The 22,248-nt window shown below is 43.1% G+C and overlaps 1 protein-coding gene across 1 annotated transcript in view; it reads left to right on the top strand.

The window, feature by feature from the left end:
* Nucleotides 1-309: 309 nt before the first annotated feature.
* The window catches only part of LOC137327067 (cilia- and flagella-associated protein 44), a 216,166-nt gene continuing 194,227 nt past the window's right edge, over nucleotides 310-22,248 (top strand). The window contains exons 1-5 of the mRNA XM_067992476.1: nucleotides 310-340; nucleotides 8,981-9,088; nucleotides 11,333-11,483; nucleotides 13,548-13,710; nucleotides 15,187-15,289. Coding sequence (XP_067848577.1) covers nucleotides 322-340; nucleotides 8,981-9,088; nucleotides 11,333-11,483; nucleotides 13,548-13,710; nucleotides 15,187-15,289 — 544 coding nt within the window. The 5' untranslated portion in view covers nucleotides 310-321. The remainder of the gene's footprint in view (nucleotides 341-8,980; nucleotides 9,089-11,332; nucleotides 11,484-13,547; nucleotides 13,711-15,186; nucleotides 15,290-22,248) is intronic.

The following is a 22,248-nucleotide window of genomic DNA, read 5'->3' as shown; positions in this document are numbered from 1 at the left end:
CATCTAACACTCCCCCCCCGTGTAATCCCCCCTCCCCATCTAACACACCCCCCCCGTGTAATCCCCCCCCCCATCTAACACTCCCCCCCCCGTGTAATCCCCCCCCCCATCTAACACCCCCCCCCCGTGTAATCCCCCCCCCCCATCTAACACTCCCCCCCCCCCGTGTAATCCCCCCCCCCCATCTAACACTCCCCCCCCCCCGTGTAATCCCCCCCCCCTCGGGGACCGCGCTGTTTGTCCCAGAATGCCCCGTTGCGAGGAGGGAGTGAAGTCCCCGGATGTCGCTGCTGCGTCCGTTGCCCGGGCAACCGCTTGAACATGGAGCCGGGAGCACAGGGTGAGTGTGAGAGAGAGATGGTGAGAAAGAGACTCAGAGAGAAGGGGAGAGGAGGATAAAGACTGAAAGTGAGCGAGAGAAAGCAGAGTCCTGGTGAATGGTTGTTTTTCAGGTTCGAGGGCAGTGGTGTCCCCAGGGGTCGGTATTGGGACCACTGCTCTTTTTGATATGATGTGGAGATGCCGGTGATGGACTGGGGTGGACAAATGTCAGGAACCTTGCAACACCAGGTTATAGTCCAACAGTTTTATTTGAAAATCACAAGCTTTTGTGAGTCACCTGACGAAGGAGAAAGCCTCCGAAAGCTTGTGATTTTCAAATAAAACTGTTGGACTATAACCTGGTGTTGTAAGATTCCTTACATTTTGATATCCAGTAATGATGTGTGCACTGTGGGAGAATGTTCACCACACGGACTGCAGGGGTTCAGAAGGCGGCCCACCACCAGTTCTCAAGGGCAAATAGGGATGGGCAACAAATGCTGGCCTTGACAGTGACGCCCACATCCCATGAACGAATAATAAAAAAACTAATGACCTGGACCTGGATATAGAGGGCATAATTTACAGATGACACAAAACTTGGAAATGTAGTAAACAGTGAGGAGGATAGCAACAGACTTCAGGAGCACATAGACGGACTGGTGAATGAGCGGACTCATGGCAGATGAAATTTAAGGCAGAGAAGTGTGAACTGACGCATTTTGGAAGAAAGAATGAAGACAGGCAATATACAGACACAGAAACACACAGATACAGACACAAACATATATGCAAATACAGACGCAGAAATATATGCAAATACAGATGCGGAAACATACAGACAGAGAAACATGCACCAATACAGACACAGCAACAAATATTCAAATACAGTCACAGAAACATATGCACAAATACAAACACAGAAACATATGCACAAATACAAACACAGAAACATATGCACAAATACAAACACAGAAACATATGCACAAATACAAACACAGAAACATATGCACAAATACAAACACAGAAACATATGCACAAATACAAACACAGAAACATATGCACAAGTACAGATACAGAAACATATGCACAAATACAGACACAGAAGCATAGAATGTACAGCACTGAAACAAGTCGCTTGGCTCAACAGGTGCATGCCAGTGTTTATACTCCACACGAGCCTCCTTCATTTAACCTTATCAGCATAATCTTCTATTACTTTCTCCCTCGTGTGTTTATCTAGCTTCCCCTTAAATGCATCAATGCTATTCGCCTCACTCACTCCTTGTGGTAGTGAGTTCCACATTCTCACCACTCTCTGGGTAAAGACGTTTCTCCTGAATTCCCGATTTTAAACATCTTCTCTAGGTTTACCCTATCAAACCCTTTCAGTGATACCTCTATCAATTCACCCTTCAGTCTTATTTCTAGAGAAAAGAGCCCCAGCCTGCTGAGTCTTTCCTGATATATATAACCTCTCAGTTCTGGTATCATCATAGTGAATCTTTTTTGCATCTTCTCCAGTGCCTCTATATCCTTTTCATAATATGGAGACCAGAACTATGCACAGTGCTTCAAGTGTGGTCTAACCAAGTTTAACATAACTTCTCTGCTTTTCAATTATATCCCTCTAGAAATGAACCCCAGTGCTGGGTTTGCCTTTTTATGGACTTATTAACCTGCATCACTACTTTTAGTGATTTATGTATCTGTATCCCAAGATCCCTTTGCTCCTCTACCCCATTTAAACTCTTATTATCCAAGCAGTATGTGGCCCCCTTATTCTTCCTACCAAATGTAATACTTCACACTTATCTATATTGAAATTCATTTGCCAATTACACGCCCATTCTGCACGTTGAGGGTGGTAGAGGCAGAAACCCTCATCGCATTTAAAAAGTACTTGGATATGCACTTGAAGTGCCATAACCTACAAGGCTACAGACCAAGAGCTGGAAAGTGGGATTAGGCTGGATGGCTCTTTTTCGGTTGGCACAGACACGATGGGCTGAATGGCCTCCATCTGTGCCATAAATTTCTATGATTCCTGATTTTGTGACTGGAAGGCTGTTTCCATGGGGTTCCACAGGGCTCAGTACTCGGTCCCTTGCTTTTTGTGGTATATATCAATGATTTAGATTTAAAAGTAAGAGGGCACGATTAAGAAATTTGCAGATGATACCAGAATTGGCCGTGTGGTTGATCGTAAAGAGGAAAGCTATAGACTGCAGGAAGATATCAATGGACTGGTCAGGTGGGCAGAAAGTGGCAAATGGAATTCAATCCGGAGAAGTGTGAGGTAATGCATTTGGGGAGGGCAAACAAGGCAAAGGAATACACAATAAATAGGAGGATACTGAGAAGTGTAGAGGGACCTTGAAGTGCATGTCCACAGATCCCTGAAGGTAGCAGGTCAGGTAGATAAGGTAGTTAAAAAGACATACGGGATACGTTCCTTTATTAGCCGAGGCATAGAATATAAGAGCAGGGAGGTTATTCTAGAACTGTATAAAAGACTAGTTAGGCCACAGCTAGATTACTGCGTACAGTTCTGGTGGCCACATTACAGGAAAGATGTGATTGCACTAGAGAGGGTACAGAGGAGATTTACAAGGATTTTGCCAGGACTGAAGAATTTTAGCTATGAGGAAAGATTGGATCGGCTGGGGTTGTTTTCTTTGGAACAAAAAAGGTATATAAAATTATGAGGGGCCTAGATAGAGTGGATAGGAAGGACCTATTTTCCTTAGCAGAGAGGTCAATAACCAGGGGACATAGATTTAAAGTAATTGGTAGAAAGATTAGAGGGGAGTTGAGGAGAATTTTTTTCACCTAGCAGGTGGTGGGGTCTGGAACTCACTGCTTGAAAGGGTGGTAGAGGCAGAAACCCTTATCGCATTTAAAAAGTACTTGGATGTGCACTTGATGTGCCGTAACCTACAAGGCTACAGACCAAGAGCTGGAAAGTGGGATTAGGCTGGATGCCTCTTTTTCAGCTGGCACAGACACAATGGGCCGAATGGCCTCCATCTGTGCCATAAATTTCTATGATTCCTATATTTTGTTGCAGTCCTCCTCATGTTAACTATATCCCCCAATTTGGTGTTGTCCGCAAATTTTGAAATTGTATTTCCGATTCCCGAGTCCAAATCGTTTATGTAAATGGTGAACAACAGTAGTCCCAGCACCGATCCTTGTGGAACACCACTTCCCATCTTTTGCCAGTCTGAGTAACTACCTTTGACCCCTGCTCTCCGTTTTCTGTTTTGTAGACTGTTTGCTATCTATTCTGCTACTTGTCCCGACTCCACATGCTCTGACCTTAGTCATGAGTCTACTATGCGGCACCTTATCGAAAGCCTTTTGAAAATCCAAATATATTACAACTACTGCATTACCCTTGTCTACACTTTCTGTTACTTCTTCAAAGAATTCAATAAGGTTGGTCCGTCATGACCTTCCCTTTTGAAATCTGTGCTGACTATTCTTTATTATATTTTTGGTTTCTGGATATTTTTCGATTGCATCTTTGAATAAAAATTCCATTCTCTTTCCAACCACCGATGTTAAGCTAATTGGTCTATAGATCCCTGGGCTTGTTCTATTGCCCTTTTTAAATATAGGAATAACATTAGCTGTCTGCCAGTCCTCTGGCACTAGTCCCTTTTCTAATGAATTTTTATATATATGTAATACTGCCTCTGCTATCTCCTCCCTAACTTCTTTTAATATTCGCGGATGCGTTCCATCTGGACCTGAGGTTTTATCCTCTCTAAGTTTGATTAGTTTATTAATGATCTCCCCCTTTCTATCTTAAATGTCTTTATATCTTTTTTGATCTCTTCTTCTAATGTCATGCCCATCTTGTTAAGTCTCCCTGGTAAATACTGAGGCAAAGTAATTATTTAATATTTCTGCCATTTTGCTGTCATTACCTGTGAGTTTGTCATGTGCATCCCTTAGTAGCCCTATCCCTATCCTGATTTTTCTTTTGTTATTTATGTGTCTGTAGAATACTTTTCTTTTTATATTTCTTGATAATTCAGTTTCATAGTTTCTCTTTACCTTTTACATTTTTTTTTAAAATTTGCAAACTGCAAATGTTACACCCTTGTTCAAAAAAGGGTGTAAGGATAAACCTGGCAACTACAGTCAGATTAACCATGGTGGTGAGGAAGCTTTTAGAAACGATAATCTGAGACAAAATTAGTAGTCACTTGGACAAGTATGGATTAATAAAGGAAAGCCAGCATGGATTTGTTAAAGGCAAATCACGTTTAACTAACTTGATCGAGGTTTTTGATGAGGTAACAGAGCGGATTGATGAGAGCAATGCGGTTGATGTTGTGTATGTGGACTTTCAAAGGAGTTTGATAAAGTGCCACGTAATAGGCTTGTCAGCAAAATTGAAGGCCATGGAATAAAAGGGGCGGTGGCAGCATGGATACAAAATTGGCTAAGTGACAGGAAACAGAGAGTAGCGATAAACAGTTGTTTTTCAGACTGGAGGGAGGTGTACAGTGGTGTTCCCCGGGGTCGGTACTAGGGCCACTGCTTTTTTGATATATATTAATGACTTGGACTTGGGTGTATAGGACACAATTTCAAAATTTGCAGATGACACAAAACTTGGAACAATAGTAACAGACTTCAAGAGTCAGGCTGGTGGAATGGGCGGACACATGGCAAGTGAAATTTAACACAGAGAAGTGCGAAGTGATACATTTTGGCAGGAAGAATGAGGAGAGGCAATATAAGCTAAATGGTACAATTCTAAAGGGGGTGCAGTAACAGAGAGGCCTGGGGATATATGTGCACAAATCTTTGAAGGTGGCAGGACAGGTTGACAAAGTGGTTAAAAAAGCATACAGGATCCTGGGCTTTATAAACAGAGGCATAGAGTACAAAAGCAAGGAAGTTATGTTGAACCTTAATAAAATACTGGTCCGGCCACAACTGGAGTATTGTGTCCAATTCTAGGCACCGCACTTTAGGAAAGATATGAAGGCCTTAGAGAGGGTGCAGAAAAGATTTACAAGAATGGTTCTAGTGTTGAGGGACTTCAGTTACGTGGATAGACTGGAGAAGCTGGGATTGTTCTCCTTAGAACAGAGAACATTGAGAGGAGATTTGATAGAAGTGTTCAAAATCATGAAGTGTTTAGATAAAGTAAATAAAGAGAAACTGTTCACATTGGCGGAAGTATCGAGAACCAGAGGACACAGATTTAAAGTGATTGGCAAAAGAACCAATGGCCACATGTGGAAAAACTTTTTTATGCAGCGAGTAGTTATGATCTAGACTATGCTGCCTGGAAGGATGGTGGAAGCAGATTCAATCGTGGCTTTCAAAAAGGAGTTGGATAAATACTTGAAGGGAAAAAAATTGCAGGGCTACGGAGAAAAAGTGGGGAATTGGGTACAACTGTATTGCTTTTACAAAGAGCTGGCACAGGCTCGATGGGCCAAATGGCCTCCTTCTGTGCTGTAACCTTCTATGATTCTAACTTCATTCCTAACCTTTTTGTATTTGCTTTTGTCATCTTCTCCATTGTTGTCTTTGTACTTAGTTATGCCTTTTTCTTTAGTTTCAATGTTGCCCTTACTTCTTTATTCATCCATAGTGTATCATTACTGGCTAGTTTGTTTTTGCCTTTTTAGTAGGATATACATTACAAAAGTGACTACACTTCAAAAACACTTCACTGGCTGAAAAGTGCTTTGGGAAGTCCTGAGGTCATGAAAAGCGCTATATAAATTCAAGTCAATCTTTCTTTTATATTTCTCCTGGACTCTGATCACCATTTTAAATATTTCCCACTGCTGTTCTATTTTTTTGGCTAAATTGGCAAAGGGACAGAAAGCAGAGAGTAGTGGTGAACGGTTGTTTTTCAGACTGGAGAGAAGTATACAGTGGTGTTCCCCAGGGATCAGTATTAGGACCAATGCTCTTTTTGATATATATTAATCACCTGGACTGGGTATGCAGGGCATAATTTCAAAGCTTGCAGATGACACAAAACTCAGAAATGTAGTAAACAGTGAGGAGAATAGTAACTGACTTCAGGAGGACATAGACAAGCTGGTGGAATGGACGGACACGTGGCAGATGCAATTGAACGCAGAGAAGTGTGAAGTGATGCATTTTGGTAGGAAGAATGAGGAGCGGTAATATAAACTAAATGGTACTTTTAAAAGGGGTGCAGAAACAAAGAGACCTGGTGGTGTATGTACATAAATCTTTGAAGGACAAATTGATGAAGCTATTAAAAAAACATATGGGATCCTTGGCTTTATAAATAGAGGCATGGAGTACAAAAGCAAGAAAGTTATGCTAAACTTTTACAAATCACTGGTTAGGCCTCAGCTGGAATATTGTGTTCAGTTCTGGGCACCACACTTTAGGAAGGATGTCTAGGCCTTAGAGAGGGTGCAGAGGAGGTTTAGCAGAATGGTACCAGGGATAAGGGACTTCAGTTATGTCGAGAGGCTGGAGAAGCTGGGATTGTTCTCCTCAGAGTAGAGTAGGTTATGGGGAGATTTAATCAAAATTATGAAAGACTTTGAGAGAGTAGATAGGGAGAAACTGTTTCCACTGGCAGGAGCGTCGATAACCAGAGGGCACAGATTTAAGATAATTAGCAAAAGAACCAGAGGGGAGATGAGGACATTTTATTAATGCAGTGAGTTGTTCTGATCTAGAATGCACTGACAGAAACAATTTAACACAGAGAAATGTGAAGTGCTGTCTGAAAGGGTGGTGGAAAAATATTTAACAGTGACTTTCAAAAGGGAATTGGATATATACTTGAAAATTAAAAATTTGCAGGCCTTTGGGGAAAGAGCAGGGGAGTGGGACTAGTTGGATAGCTCTGTCAAAGAACTGGCATAAGCACGATGAGCAAAGAATTGAGGATAGGGAGGGAGAGGGATAGGGGAACAGAGTGAGTGTAAGAGAGAGTGAGAGAGAGACAAAGTAACGGGCAGAGGTGAGAGACAGAGTGAGGAAGTGAGAGGCAGAGAGATTAGGTAGACACTTGAGAGAAAGGTGCTGGAGAGAGAAACAGAGACACACACAGACACTGAGAGGTTATATGGGTCTGAGTGAGGAGACATTGGGGGTGATTTTAAACCCCCAAGAACGGGTGGATTGGGGGCGGGTGGGAGTTGAAAATAGTTGTTTTTTGGGTCGTGACCGCAACCCGGCTTTATTTCCGGGTTTAACATCAGCGCGGAAAAGTACAGGCTTCCCACTGGGAATGCAAAGTCCGAAAATTTTGCGGTTACGACCCTAAAAAACAACTATTTTCAACTCCCACCAGCCCCCAACCCACCCGTTCTTGGGGTTTAAAATTACCCCCATTGTGTAAGAGGCAGTAACAGACAGATGGAGAGAGACAGGGAGGAAGAGAGAGACTGCGTGAAAGGGACAGACAGACAGACAGACGGAGAAGGAGGCAGAATGTGTGAGAGAGATTGTGAGCAAGAAGGTGAGCGGGACAGAGGTAGGAAGTTTCAGGATTTTGACCCAGCGACGATGAAGGAACGGCGATATGTTTCCAAGTCAGGATGGTGTATGATTTGGAGGGGCACATACGCAGTGTTCCCATGCGCCTGCTGCTCTTGTCCTTCTAGGTGGTAGAGGTCTCTGGTTTGGGAGGTGCTGTTGAAGAAGCCTTGGCGAGTTGCTGCAGTGCATCCTGTGGATGGTACACACTGCAGCCACGGTGCGCCGGTGGTGAAGGGAGTGAATATTTAGGGTGGTGGATGGGGTGACAATCAGCGGGCTGCTTTGTCCTGGATGGTGTTGAGCTTCTTGAGTGTTGTTGGTGCTGTACTCATCCAGGCAAGTGGAGAGTATTCCATTACACTCCTGACTTGTGCCTTGTAAATAGTGGAAAGGCTTTGGGGAGTCAGGAGGTGAGTCACTCACCGCAGGATACCCAGCCTCTGACCTGCTCTTGTAGCCGCAGTATTTATATGGCTGGTCCAGTTAAGTTTCTGGTCATTGGTGACCCCCAGGATGTTGATGGTGCTGTATTCGGCGATGGTAATGCAGTTGAATGTCAAGGGGAGGTGATTAGACACTCTTTTGTTGGAGATGGTCATTGCTTGGCACTTGTCTGACGCAGTTGGAATTGAGGCAGGAGCAGCAGGTTTCGCGCAGGGAGGAGTGACCCAATATAACCCAACAGGAAAAAAGTTAAAAATATTTTAAAAAGCACATCTTTCAGAAGTTAAAAGGCAGCATTCATGTTCTCTCTCAGCTCACACAATCGAGATTCCCAATGGTGGTAAAGGAAACGTGTCTGCTCTGCAGTGCTATCCAGTGACCAGAGCTGGCAACTATGTGAAGGCGTCATGCCCTTCTTAAAGTATTCCAGGTCGGAAGCTGTCACACTAACGGGAAAATCCTAGTCAAAACGGGCGGGGAGTGTCACCAGGTGTAACACAGGTGTGGCCACAGTGAACATTGAAGTGTACATAAGGCCTGTTTACTTGTGACGGGATGCACCGATTTTAACATAGTAGATACATGTAACTGTGAAAGTGAAACTGTGGTGTGTGTTAGTGTGGATGCTGGGTCAGAGGGTGATGCCCTTTGTTGATTGTTACAGTATATTAAAGATTTCCTCCATTTTGTTTGTCACAATAACAAGAAAAAAAGCAGGAGGCAGCCGCTGAGTCCCGTGGTGCTGCTGATCGTAACCAGAATCATGAAAATGATGTGCAGGGGGATGAAACAAAGGCTGCAACTGAAGAAGGAGGTGAAAGCCCATTACCATCGTCTCTGTTTCTTTTAAGATTTCCTATCGTTTCATTTCGAGAGACTGTGAACATCTATCTCAGTCCCTTTTTCAACTTAAATTGGTGGCTTTACACATTTAGTTGTTCCTTTTCACATTCTCTGTATACCACCAGGAACAAGCTGAGTTAACAATGGCGACGGTGATGAACATGATGTTTTAGATATCACAGCACTGGTGAATCATTGTGTGTATGATTCCCTCCAAGTACCTTTTATATAGTGCGTTGACATCTAAACCTGTTGCACTTTCCCTGAATGAGTTGGAACCAACTTTGCTGCAGAGGATGATTGATGCAGGTGGCATTACATGCTGCTGTGGGAGCCGGTTCTACAGCGATTGCTATTGATTGGCGTGTTCTTCCAAGAGCTGCTGCACCTAGTCCTTTTAAACAGCGGTGGAGTTTGGTCGGTCGGCCCAGGGGTAGAGTTTGGTCGGCCCAGGGGTGGAGTTCAATCGGTCGGTCGGCCCAGGGTTGGAGTTCGGTCGGTTGGCCCGGGGCGGAGTTCGGTCGGTCGGTTGGCCCAGGGGTGGAGTTTGGTCAGTCGGTCAGCCCAGGGGTGGAGTTCGGTTGGTCGATGACTGAAGTTTGCATCTTAAGTTGAAATTATTTTCAAATAGTCTGCATACTCCAGTCCCAAAACAGGAAAAGAAGTCCATTATCATATACTAATTAAACAGTTGTATTAGTTAAATACAAAAGGATAGCACCAAACAGCATTGGCATTCACTTAAGTGTCAAGTGCTCAGGGTGATTCTTTTCCCCATTTAAAAAATGTCTAGTAAACATGTTTTTGATAGTGGAACTGGTAGGATGCACATAAATGGGGCTTGGCACAATACAGAGACATACAACATGAGAGGTTTACCTGGCCCTGCAGCTGTATACACCGAGAGCCTTATGTATTTATGTAGTTTTTTTTCACTAAAGCAGAAAATGCTGGAAATATGCAGCAGATTGTCGAAGCATAACGAGAAAAATTCTGCTGGTCTTTGGGAAGTCTCGGAAGACATCTCAATCAATTAGCAGCCTGTGCCTAAGCTGTAGGGGCAGGGAATTAAGAAGAGACAGGAAAAGTGAAGGGAAAGCAAGTCCAAGGAGCAAGCATGAGTCTGCCGGCAAACAACGGAGCAGTCAAGCCTCTGATCCCCTGTTTGAAGGCTGGTGAAGTGAAAAGGGTCGTGCGTGAGGAGAGTTGCCCCCGTGCCACTCTGCTCCCCCATAGGTCCGCATTGTAGCATGCCTGCGAGGAGGTGCAGCCAAGTTTTAGGCCGCAGCCGACCATTACTGTCACTGGATGTATCAGCCTTATGCTGTAGAGTAGCTGCAGGTGTCCTTGCAGCAGATGGCACAGCTCTGCCTCTCTGAAGCTTGGTTGTTGCCAGGTTGGTATTCCAATGCCTGCAGATAAGGATGATGGCATCTCGGTGGGTGGAGGCAATCGGGATATGCTGGCTGTTGCACACCCTGCCTTCCGTCTTTCGTACAGTGCCACTGAAAGCAGGCAAAGTGTGATAGGAGTGCTTCTGAAGAACCATCCGCCATTACCACTAGTCAAGCACTCACATATAGTGGTGCCTTTGGAGGTACCAGCATTCAATCAGATCATATCTGATCTGTACCTCAACTCCATTACCTGACTTTGATCCATATGCCTTAATACCCTTACCTGATATGAATACCTTGATTTGCTTACCATCACTGAGCAGCTCTGGGTACCCATTTTGTAGCGGAGTGATTTAGAAATGACATCCTGCATCCAGATTGGTGGAAAATGGCATGCAGAATGCCCTTGCCCCAAAATGAATGTTTAAAAGAAACTGTTTGTGGCAGACACTTCTAACGCTGGATCTCCATGCCCCCAAATTGCGTGTGACATAATGTGGGTGGAGCTCCGGGAGCATAATGCTTCTCCGTCCAGTTTTCCAGTTGGCATTGCTTGATTTGTCTGCATAAATCGGATGAGACCAGCGGAAAATCACTTCCAATCTGATTTTAAGGCCTGTCGCCCCTGTGATTTTTGCATTTACCCCTGGTGCTGTTTGAAGAATGGAATCAGTGTCTTTATCTCGGTCTATGTTTGAAACATGTGCTCATTATCCGATAGGTGGCTTGGTTGTGCATCAACAGCATTAGGAAGTATAGCTGAAATATATGAGCAGCATTTGCAGGAGAACCAAACATGTAGTGCTGTTTAATTGTAGAGCAACTTACAGAGGAGGGGGTCGAAGAAACAAGCGAGAAGGTGGAAGAAACAATACTCTTGGATGACTTCTTCTATGACTATGAGGATTTATGCTCAAAGCCGTTCATCTCACCGGAGTCGGGGATTCCAGAAAATCTCCTCACCTTTATGTATCCTTATTAAAACAGCAGAAATGCTTTACACTCTACATAAACATTTTGTGTCAGAACATTGTAATCCCAGTGTATAATAAATTTAATTTCATTCTCACATTAATCCCAGGGTATTGTAAATTTAATTTCATTTCCAAATTAATCCCAGTGTATATTAAATTTAATTTCATTCTCAAATTAAACTCATTGTACAGTAAATTTAATTTAATTCTCAAATTAATGCCAATATACAATAAATTTAAATTAATCTCCAATTTAATCCCAGTGTTTAGTAAATTTAATTTAATTCCCAAATTAATCCCAGCATATATTAAATATAATTTAATCTCCAAAATTAATCCCAGTTTACAGAAAATTTAATTTCACTGTAAGAGGTTTTGTTTCCGGGGCTTATTGTAGGTCAGCCAGTTATGTTTTCCTGAGCTGCCCTGCCCGCTGTGCAGTTTCGAATCGCTTTCCCCTTCCTGATTCTGAGCTCAGGACTTATCGAGCGGTAATAAGGACAGACGAACAGAGCAGTGGATTGGTGCAAGGAAAACCAATGTTTATTAATAAGAAAACTAAAACTACAAGATAAACAGTATTATACAGAAGATAAAGGAATCGCTATGGATGCAATACAGTCTTACACTTAACGGGGTGGAAGAAACGGACACGTTGAGGGAAAATTCTAAAATCACAATTTTAGCAATACCCCTTTAAGTCCCACCCTTACACCTAGCGAGGTTGTCTTGTGACGGCCAGAAAAAAAATAATGCTCGTCGATGAAACAGATGAAAAGGTCTGGCCCCTGTGTCCTGCTGCTGCCGTCGACACGTGGTTGCGATGTTTACTAGACGGCCTTCCTTGGTTGCTAGCAGGCAAGCAGGATGCCGGGCCGAGGCAAAGAGAAAGAGAGAGAGAGGTTCTGGGACGCCCCAGTTATACCCTCCCGGTAATAGGTTATTTTCATGCCTCATCAGTTTGCTCCATTGTCCGATTTGGGCGCAAAAGCGGAAGACAAAAGGGCCCCGATCTTGGCCCATTTACATTAATGGCCGGTACCTGTACTGATCGGTTCCATAACTGCTTTACTTTGTTCCGAATGTTCCTTAATGGGTCACCTTTAGTCCTGGGATTACTCCTGCTCGAATTTTGATTGTGTAGGTAGGCAACGTTGATGGCTTACCTCAGGGCGTGAATGCAACTGCATTGTTCAAAGAGCCCTGTCTGCTCTTGTGGAAAGGTGTTTACAGACGTGTTAAACACGGAGCCTGCCAAGCTGTCAGAGAATCCAATTTCAAATGCTGCAGGCCCTTGGCCATGTGTCTGACCACAGCCATTTTGAGAGACCCTGGATTTTTTAAAACACAGTCACAACAGGGTTTCTTTAATAACTCCAATAAATCCTCGGGGTGGGGGGGGGGGGGGAACATGTGAAATTTTGCGAATCCCTTCATTCACTTCCAAATTAATCCCAGTGTACAGTACATTTCATTTCACACCCAAATTAATCCCAATGTACAGTAATTGTAATTTAATTCCCAAATGAATCCCAGTGTATAGTAAATTCACTTTCATTCCTAAATTAATTCCAGTGTATAGTAAATTTAATTTCATTCTCAAATGAATATGTATATAGTAAATTTAATTTAATTCTCAAATTAATCTGTGTATAATAAATTTAATGTCATTCCCAAATTAATCCCAGTGAACAGTAAATTTAATTTCATTTCCAAATTACTCCCAGTGTATAGTACATTTAATTTCATTCCCAAATTAATCCCAGTGTATAGTAAAGTTAATTTTGTTCCCAAATTAATCCATGTATATTAAATTTAATCTCCAAATTAATCCCAATGTACAGTAAATGTAATTTCATTCCCAAATGAATCTGTGTACAGTAAATTAAATTTCATTCTCAAATTAATCTCTATAATAAATCTAATTTCAACTCCAAATTACCCCCAGTGTACAGTAAATCTAATTTCATCTCCAAATTACTCCCAGTGTACTGTAAATTTAATTTCATTCCCAAATTAATTCCTGTGTCTTGTTTTTCTTGACCATTTTTGATCCCAGATATTCTTTTGGCTACGACTGCAGACGGCGAGTGAACATTCAACTCATAGATGAGCAAACCATAATGTTTGTGGCTGGTAACCTGGTAATCCTCATGAATATTAAGACCAAGAAGCAAAATTACATTCGAAGCAGCAGTGGAGGAGGCATTGGCATTGTGATGGTATGATATTTCTTCTTCCTCCTCCCCAAAATACGAGGAAAATATATAATAGTGCAAAATGCATTAATTTATAAACATATAGCTAGTTTGGTCATTGCTGCATTTGAAACAGGCAAAAATGTTTGTTAAATTCGTTTTGAGCTCACTAAATAATACTAGTATTTCTTATCATGTTCAGATATCTGAAAGTGAATTACTTATTAACTGCTGTGACTGTAAAATACTTAATCTGATTAATTGTAGTCTAATAAGCTATTTTGAAATTGTGTTGTCCAAAGATTTAAGCACATAATCCAGGCTGACACTTCAGTGCAGTACTGAGGGAGTGCTGCACTGTCAGAGGTGTCATCTTTTGGACGAGGCATTAAACCGAGGCCCTGTCTGCCCTCTCGAAAATCAGCCGGGGAATCCTCCCCGTATCCTGGCCAATATTTATCCCTCAGTTAACACCTTCAAAAAAACAGGTTAACTGTCGATTTACCTCTTTACCGTTTGTTGGACCTTGCTGATTACAAATTCCCTACCGCTTTTCCCTATAGGGACTGCACTTCAAAAGTAGTTCTTGGTTGTGAAGCACTTTGGGGTGTACTCAGGATGTGAAAGGAACTATATAAATTCAAGTTTGTTCTTTTCTTAGATTGGCTACACAATGGGCATATAAATGACAAATGAATCTGAATCATATATATATACTGTGAATCAAATTGAATTTGTATAGAGAGGTTTAGAAAGGTTCTGAGTTGCTAGTTGTGAAACAATTAAGCGGTTACCTTAATAGGCGGTTGAGGCATAAAGCCAAAACAATTGAATTATAAGCCTCGGAAGTCATGCTGAGAGTTTACAATGTTGACACTTGGAATTCAGGGAACCACGTTACGAAAAGATGCACAATCATTTGACAAAGTGCAGAGAAAAGCAACAAGACTAATCCCAGTGTAAAGGGGTGAGGAAGGATTCGAAAAGTTCAAATTCTAGTCCAGAGAGAAGGCGGTTAAGGAGTGACCTCAATGGGGTGTATAACATATTAATCTGCATAATCTCAGAATACCATTTGAGTGAGCTAGTGAATTAGAACCAGAGGGGAGAGATTTAAATGGTGGAAAATGAATTGAAACAAATATCAGAAAGAACTTTTTATTTAAAGAGGAATAAGCATTTGGAATTATCTGCTAGGAAGGGTTATTAGAGGCAAAAGTACTGGGATGTTCAAAATATAATTGGAGTGTAAGGTGGGAGAGGGATGAGCTTTTTCTAATGATCTGCATTCTCTGTACAGCTTCAGTAGACTCTTGTACTTGTTTTGTCCTCTCTGAGTACAAGTCTCTTGCTTACTGTGCTGGAAGGCAACAGAAAGAAAATTTAAAAAAAACTCGGTGCAAAAGCAGGGATTCATGGCACAGTCACCGAGCGCAGGGCGAGTAGTTTTATTCACCCAGTTTAGGCAGCTAATTCCTGTTTTATTATTCACCTCTGTAGGTTCATCCAAGCGGAAACTATTTTGCCGTAGGTGAAAAGGGCGTGAAGCCTCACATTATTATCTATGAATATCCTTCCCTGAAGCCGTACAGAATCCTGCGAGGTGAGTTCAATCCTGCGAGGCCAATTCTGGCCTCTTGCGCAGCCCCGATTTTAATTGCTGCACCACTGGCAGCCGTGCCTTCAGCTGTTTAGGTCCTAAGCTCTGGAATTCCCTCTCTAAACCTCTCTACCTCTCTATCTCTCTCTCCTCCTTTAAAACCTACCTCATTGACCAAGCTTTTTGTCACCTGTCCTAATATCTCCTTATGTGTCAAATTTTGCTTGATAATGCTCCTGTGAAGCACCTTGGAACGTTTTACTAGATTAAAGGTGCTATATAAATACAAGTTGTTGGTGGAAGCACTAGTGATTGGGAGAGGAAAACAGGGTGCGAGCTTTTGAGGTTCTTATTTTCCCTACCACCCCAGCCCAAACGTAGCCTGCAACCATTGATGGCTCCTTTGTTTCCACAGCACGCCGTGCTGCCCACCTGCTGTTAAAATGCAGATCAATATAATACAACAACAATATCTTGTATTTTTATAGTGTCTTTAATTTAGTAAAATGTCCCAAGGTGCTTCATAAAGGCGTAATCAGAGAAACATCGACACCAAATTAGGAAGGGTTGGTCAAAGAAGTGGGTTTTAAGGAGGGTCTTGTAGGAGATGGAGTTGGTGAAGCGTTTAGGGGTTTAGGGAGGGAAATCCAGAGCATGGAGCATAAGTGGGTTGAGAGCATGGCCGCCAATGTTGGGGCAAAGGGAGGGATGCACGAGAGGCCAGTGTTGGAGTAAAGTAGATTTTGGGTGAGTTGTAGGCCTGGACGAGGTTACAGAGATAGGGAGGGGAGAGGCCATGAGGGGTTTAACATGCGGATAAGAATTTTAATTTGGAGGCTTTGGGGTCCGGGAGCCAATGTAGGTTTGCAAGGACAGGGCTGATGGGTTTGTCAGGACCAGCAGCAGCTTGCCTGCTTAATGGCATGAGAACACAGGCATGGCAAGAAACCTGATGGGCCTACTGCTGCTACTGAGGAATCATCCAGTAACTGCCCAACACTCCAACATCTCTTTGTTTTATTTCCCTCTTGATGAGAAACAGCAAGATCCCGTTGTGGAAGAGGAAAGCGGGCAAGGCCTTTCCACCCCTGCTTTAACCACCACATCCTCACCCAGGCCGTAATTCATCCTTTCTCACCCACCAATCCTGAGAGAACCATCCGAGGGGGGAAGGGAGGAGGATGTGAACAGATAGCCCCGATGAGAGTTTGTCATTGGGTGGTGCACAGAGCAGAAGGATGTCGTGGGAGATATCAGCCCTTGGCTCTAGAGCACGTGAACTCAGTTTCAGGACCCTGCTTTAAAAAGGATGCTTGATGAGCATCATACATGGGAGGCACTGTGGCAAATGGTGGGAGTCAAATGCCATTCTGAGCGCCAACATCTGAGAGGATTTCAATATGATGCAGCAATATCTGGAGGGAGTGCCAGCGGCAGCGGCAGCCCCAGGAACTTCTAATGGAGCGGCCTCCAGCTTCCAGTGCCTCTAACGTGGAGGTATTGACCCTTGGCCTTGGGGTGTACTGCTTCCGAGCTTCGTTTCCCGGGATCTCCAGGACCTAACTATCACCAGTGGGCACTCAGATCCAGGACCCAGCACATCACATTGGCAGGAGCCTACCCCACTCTGCCCTCACTCCTGTTGAAGACACATGTGTGGTCATCAGTCAGTTCCCTCAGATGCCTGTTCACGCAGATGGAAGGAGATAGGACCAGGAAGCCCATGCACCTGCAGTAATGTTGCAGGGTACACCCAGGACTCAGCAGCCCTGAGACAAGGTCCACCGTGGTCCCAAGAGGCTCACAATCCCACAGTGCAGCATCTCTGGCCCTCTGGTTGACAAAGCTCCAGAATAGGATTAAGGACTGAACTGAGAGGTACCAAGGGCTTATCAAAATACAAGGTGCACATTAAACACAAGTTTGTGTTGTGAACAGTGACTGTTTACAGTTTGGGGTGATGGTATCAGTGCCCTGGGATGCTTTCAGTTCCACAGTTTGGAGGAAAAAATGGCACATTTTGGAGTAACTGTGAGGCCAACAAGAGAGGGGTCAGGGGTAATTGCAGTGATGTATTTTTGTCTAAAGAATGAGGAGAGGCAATATAAACTAAATAGCACAATTTTAAAGGGGGTGCAGAACAGAGCGACCTGGGGTCGTTCACATACACAAATATTTGAAGGCGGCAGAACAAGTTGAGAAGGCTGTTTAAAAAAAGCATACGGGAACCTGGGCTTTATAAATAGAGGCATAGAATAGAAAAGCAAGGAAGTTATGCTGAACCTTTCTTAAATAGAGAATTAGATAGATTCTACAGCACAGGGACAGGCCATTTGGCCCAACTGGTCTTTGTCAGTGTTTATGCTCCACACGAGCCTCCTCCCACCCCTCTTCATCTAACCCTATCAGCATATGCTCCTAACAGTATCAGCTTATCCTTCTAACCACTAAACCATTGCACCTTCTAAGAGTATTTTATAATTTCCCATCCTGTTCTTAAATATTTACAAGTGATTTGATTACCTTAAGAATGAACATAGTACTAATTGCTTTTGCTGTTTGAGCAGCAAATACATTCACATATCACTTTCTTCATATTCATGGACCTAATTTCAAAAAAATGGGTAATTAAACTTTCAGGAAAGCTTTTAGCAGAAGATGCTTGACTTAACTCAGACTTGTATTTGTTTCACAGCATAATACTGTCCTAGCTTTTCTTGGGGCCAACAGAAAACTGCACCAGAATTAGATTGATACCGTGCAGCCATCTTGCGGAAGATCATTTGAGAATCACTTCCTTTCTTATTCTCTGAATCATACATGCTGGACTATTTATTTATAAATCACTGGTTAGGCTTCAGCTGGAGTATTGTGTCCAATTCTGGGCACCACACTATAGGAAGGATGTCAGGCCATTGGAGAGGGTGCTGGCCTCTTGTGCATCTCCAATTTTCATCACCCCACCATTGGCGGCTGTGCCTTCAGCTGCCTACATACGAACATACGAATTAAGAGCAGGAGCAGGAGTAGGCCATTCGGCCCCTCGAGCCTGCTTTGCCATTTGATAAGATCATGGCTGATCTGATTGTGACCTCAACCCTACTTTCCCGTCTACCTACTATAACTTTGACTCCCTGTTAATCAGGAATCTATCTAACTCAGCCTTAAAAATATTCAATGACCTTGTCTCCACCGCTCTCTGGGGAAGGGAGTTCCACAGACTCACGACCCTCTGAGAGAAAAAAAATCTCCTCATCTCCGTCTTAAATGGGAGACCCCCTTATTTTTAAACTGTGGCCCCTAGTTCTAGTCTCTCCCACAAGGGTAAACATCCTCTCAGCATCTACCTCTTCCAGTCCCCTCAGGATCTGATATGTTTCAATAAGATCACCTCTCATTCTTCTAAACTCCAGTGTACACAGGCCTAACTTGTCCAACCTTTCCTCATAAGATAACCCCCTCATCCCAGGAATCAGTCGTGTGAACCTTCTCTGAACCGCCTCTAAAGCAATTATGTCCTTTCTTAAATAAGGAGACCGAAACTGCACACAGTATTCTGGATGTGGTCTCACCAATGCCCTTTACAACTGTAGCAAAACATCTCTACTTTTATATTCCATTCCCCTTGCAATAAATGACAACATTGCATTTGCCTTCCTAATCACTTGCTGTACCTGCATTCTAACTTTTTGTGATTCATGTACTAGGACATCCAGATCCCTCTGTACCTCAGAGTTCTGCAATCTTTCTCCATTTAAATAATATACTGCTTTTCTACTCCTCCTGCCAAAGTGGACAAGTTCACATTTTCTCACATTATACTCCATCTGCCAAATTTTTGCCCACTCACTTAACCTATCTATATCCCTTTGCAGACTCCTTATGTCCTCTTCACAACTTACTTTCCCACCTACCTTTGTGCCTAGGCCCTAAGCTCTAGAATTCCCTTCCTAAACCTCTCCCTCTTTCTACCTCTCTATCCTCCTATAAGACGCTCATTAAAACCTACCTCCTTGACCACCTGTCCTAATATCTCCTTTGTGGCTTGGTGTCAAATTCTGTTTGATAATGCTCCTGTGAAGCGCCTTGGGACATTTTACTACGTTAAAGGCACGACATAAGTACAAGTTGTTGTTGTAGAGCAGAGAAGGTTAAGGGGAGATCTATTAGAGGTATTTAAAATTACGAAGGGCTTTGATAAATGAGAAATTGTTTCCACAGGCAGGAGGGTTGGTAGCCAGAGGACACAGATTTAAGATAATTGACAAAAGAACCAGAGAGGAGATGAGGAGTAATTTTTTTACGCAGCGAGTTGTTATGATCTGGAATGGACTTCCTGAAAGGGCGGTGGAAGCAGATTCAATAGTAACTTTCAAAAGGGAATTGGATAATATTTGAAAAGGAAAAATAAGCAGGGCTATGGGGAAAGAGCTGGGGAGTGGAATTAATTGGATAGCTCTTTCAAAGAGCCAACTCAGGCACGATGGGCTGTATGGCCTCCCGTGCTGTATGATTCTATAACTGAGGGCAACAAGAAGGCTTGGGGGTAACGAGGGTTTGGGGGTAACAGTAAGGGCAACAAGAGAGGGATTGGAGGTAACTTCTTACACCTGCCCCCACTTCTGGGATTTGCAGCCAAGTCAAAAATGTGCAGATCTCTGGTGTCTGAATCCTACCCCGTTTTCCGGCCCATCATCAGAAATTTGCCACATTGACGCAATTTCAGTCGCGAAATTTCCTCCAACTAACTGTGAACAGGGTGATGAATTGAATTGTGACAGGTTACCTGGCCCAGTTTCTTGCACCTCTCTGAGCTGCTCCCTGCCCATATTCTTCCCAAAGCTGAAGTCCCAGGCACCTGCTGAAAACTTGCTTTAAGACATACACTCACGATGTGCCTCAGTGGGTCAGTCACCTGCACATGGTCCTTGGAGCCTGCGCCACATGCAGTGTGGCAGCTGCAGTAAATCTGGGGGAGGTGAGGGGGAGCACCGTCATATTGAGCAGCCCACTCTCAGCTCCATCTCTATTCAAACCAGCCAAGACCCCAACATACGTCGCTGAGCGAATAAGGTTCCCTCTCCGATCTACTCAGCAACAAATGCGACCTTGCCAGTGTCGCCCACATCTAGGGTTTCCAACCCTCCAGGATTGCTCTGGAGTCTCCAGGAACTAATCTTCCGGACACTGCTGCGGGCAACACCCAGAAGAATAATCATAGGGACATTTGAAAAAAAAATTTTTTTTTCATTTTCTTTGAACACTTCCATTTATAAGTTATAAAAATATTGGAGATGGGAAAAAGATTGTTTGACTGATGTGCTGAAACCTCCAGTAATATGTCCATCCATAGTTGGCAATCGTCCAAGCAGCCTTCGCAAAGGCTCAAATGAGCCGTGTAAATATTTACAGCCTTTTTTAAAGGTTAGCACAATATGTCGCCACTTACTTTTATGTGGCCACAACTCTTCACATCATTCTTCAGCATTTGTCAGCATCTTTAAGGCATGATTTCCCACCCATTTATGGCAAACAGACCGTGTCCGACCCAGTGAGAATCGAGAGCTCGCTCACATTATCGTCATTCTGCTGACCTGGAAGTTCCTGGGGTACAAATCCTGGCCTGCTCCCTCCTGTGGTGTCAGTGCACTTACCTGAAGGTTATGTTTCTCACTCCCTCCTGTATTAAAAGAAAGAATGAACTTGCATTTATATAGCACCTTTCACGACCTCAGCACGTCTTAAAGCACTTTCCAGCCAATGAAGTACTTTTGAAATGTAGTCTCTGTTGTAATGTAGGAAACGCAGCAGCCAATTTGTGCACAGCAAGATCCCACAAACAGCAATGTGATAGTGATCAGATAATCTGTTTTTTAGATGATGGTTGAGGGATAGATATTGGCCAGGACATCGGAGAGAACTCTCCTTTGTCTTCAAAATAGTGCCATGGGATTTTTTTACGTCCGTCTGAGAAGGCAGACGGGGCCTCAGTTTAACGTCTCATTTGAAAAACAGCACCTCCGACAGTGCAGCACTCCCTCAGTATTGCACTGGAGTGTCAGACTAAATTTTGTGCTTGAACCCACAACCTTCTGACTCAGAGGTGAGTGTACTACCACTGAGCCACAGCTGACACCTTTAATAAATATTTTGTGTTGACGGGGGAGTTTTTCTCTCTCTGCCTCTTTCTATCCATCTTTGTACATAATATTTCAAATGATTACCTTATTTCTTTTTTTTGTGAAGATTTTTGGAAGAAATTTGCATATGGGCCAATCAATTGCAAGCAATTTGCTGAGAACAAATTGTGACACAGGAAGTGTGATGGTCAGGAAATGCAAAGACTGTATGCATTATATTATTGGGCCTCCTATTGCACTATTCAGGATAAGTCAGATGCTACACTGTTTATAAAGTCAGAAGTTTATACCGTATAATTCACTTTGACCCAGAATTTGCGGTGAAAATAACAGTGAGGCGAATGGCGCCCGCCGTTATGCGCAAATCGCACAGCAACTTCAGGCGAGGGCAGATGCGTGGTAAAACAGGGAAATCCAAATGTTGCTGTCCGAGTTCCGCCGTTCCGCCGTTAGCTTCGCAATAACAGAATGTCGCTGCCAGACTCACAATTGAAAATCATTAAACGGCATGAAGTTGCTGTATTTGCGCGGTAGATACGATCTAAACTCACCACAGAAAGTGTCCATTCCAGTCTAAGTACTCTTTTAATGACTTGATAAGTGTTAATAACTGCCAGTCAACCTCGCTGGCACTGAAAATTAACTATTACAAGTATGGAGTCTCATTCCTTCAGGTTTTAATTGTTTTTGGAGATTTAAACATTTACATTTTTTTTAATTTTTCCTTTCTGTCTCTTTTTTTTCTCTCTCTCATTCCAATCTTTCTTCCCCTCTCTTTATTTCTTTCTGTACCTGATTTGACATTGAATTCACCCACTCTAA

Source organism: Heptranchias perlo, chromosome 11 (genome assembly GCF_035084215.1).
Source record: "Heptranchias perlo isolate sHepPer1 chromosome 11, sHepPer1.hap1, whole genome shotgun sequence".
NCBI classification, from domain to species: Eukaryota; Metazoa; Chordata; class Chondrichthyes; order Hexanchiformes; family Hexanchidae; genus Heptranchias; species Heptranchias perlo.
Note: the sequence above shows the minus strand (reverse complement) of the source record. Positions and strands in the feature narration are given on the sequence as shown.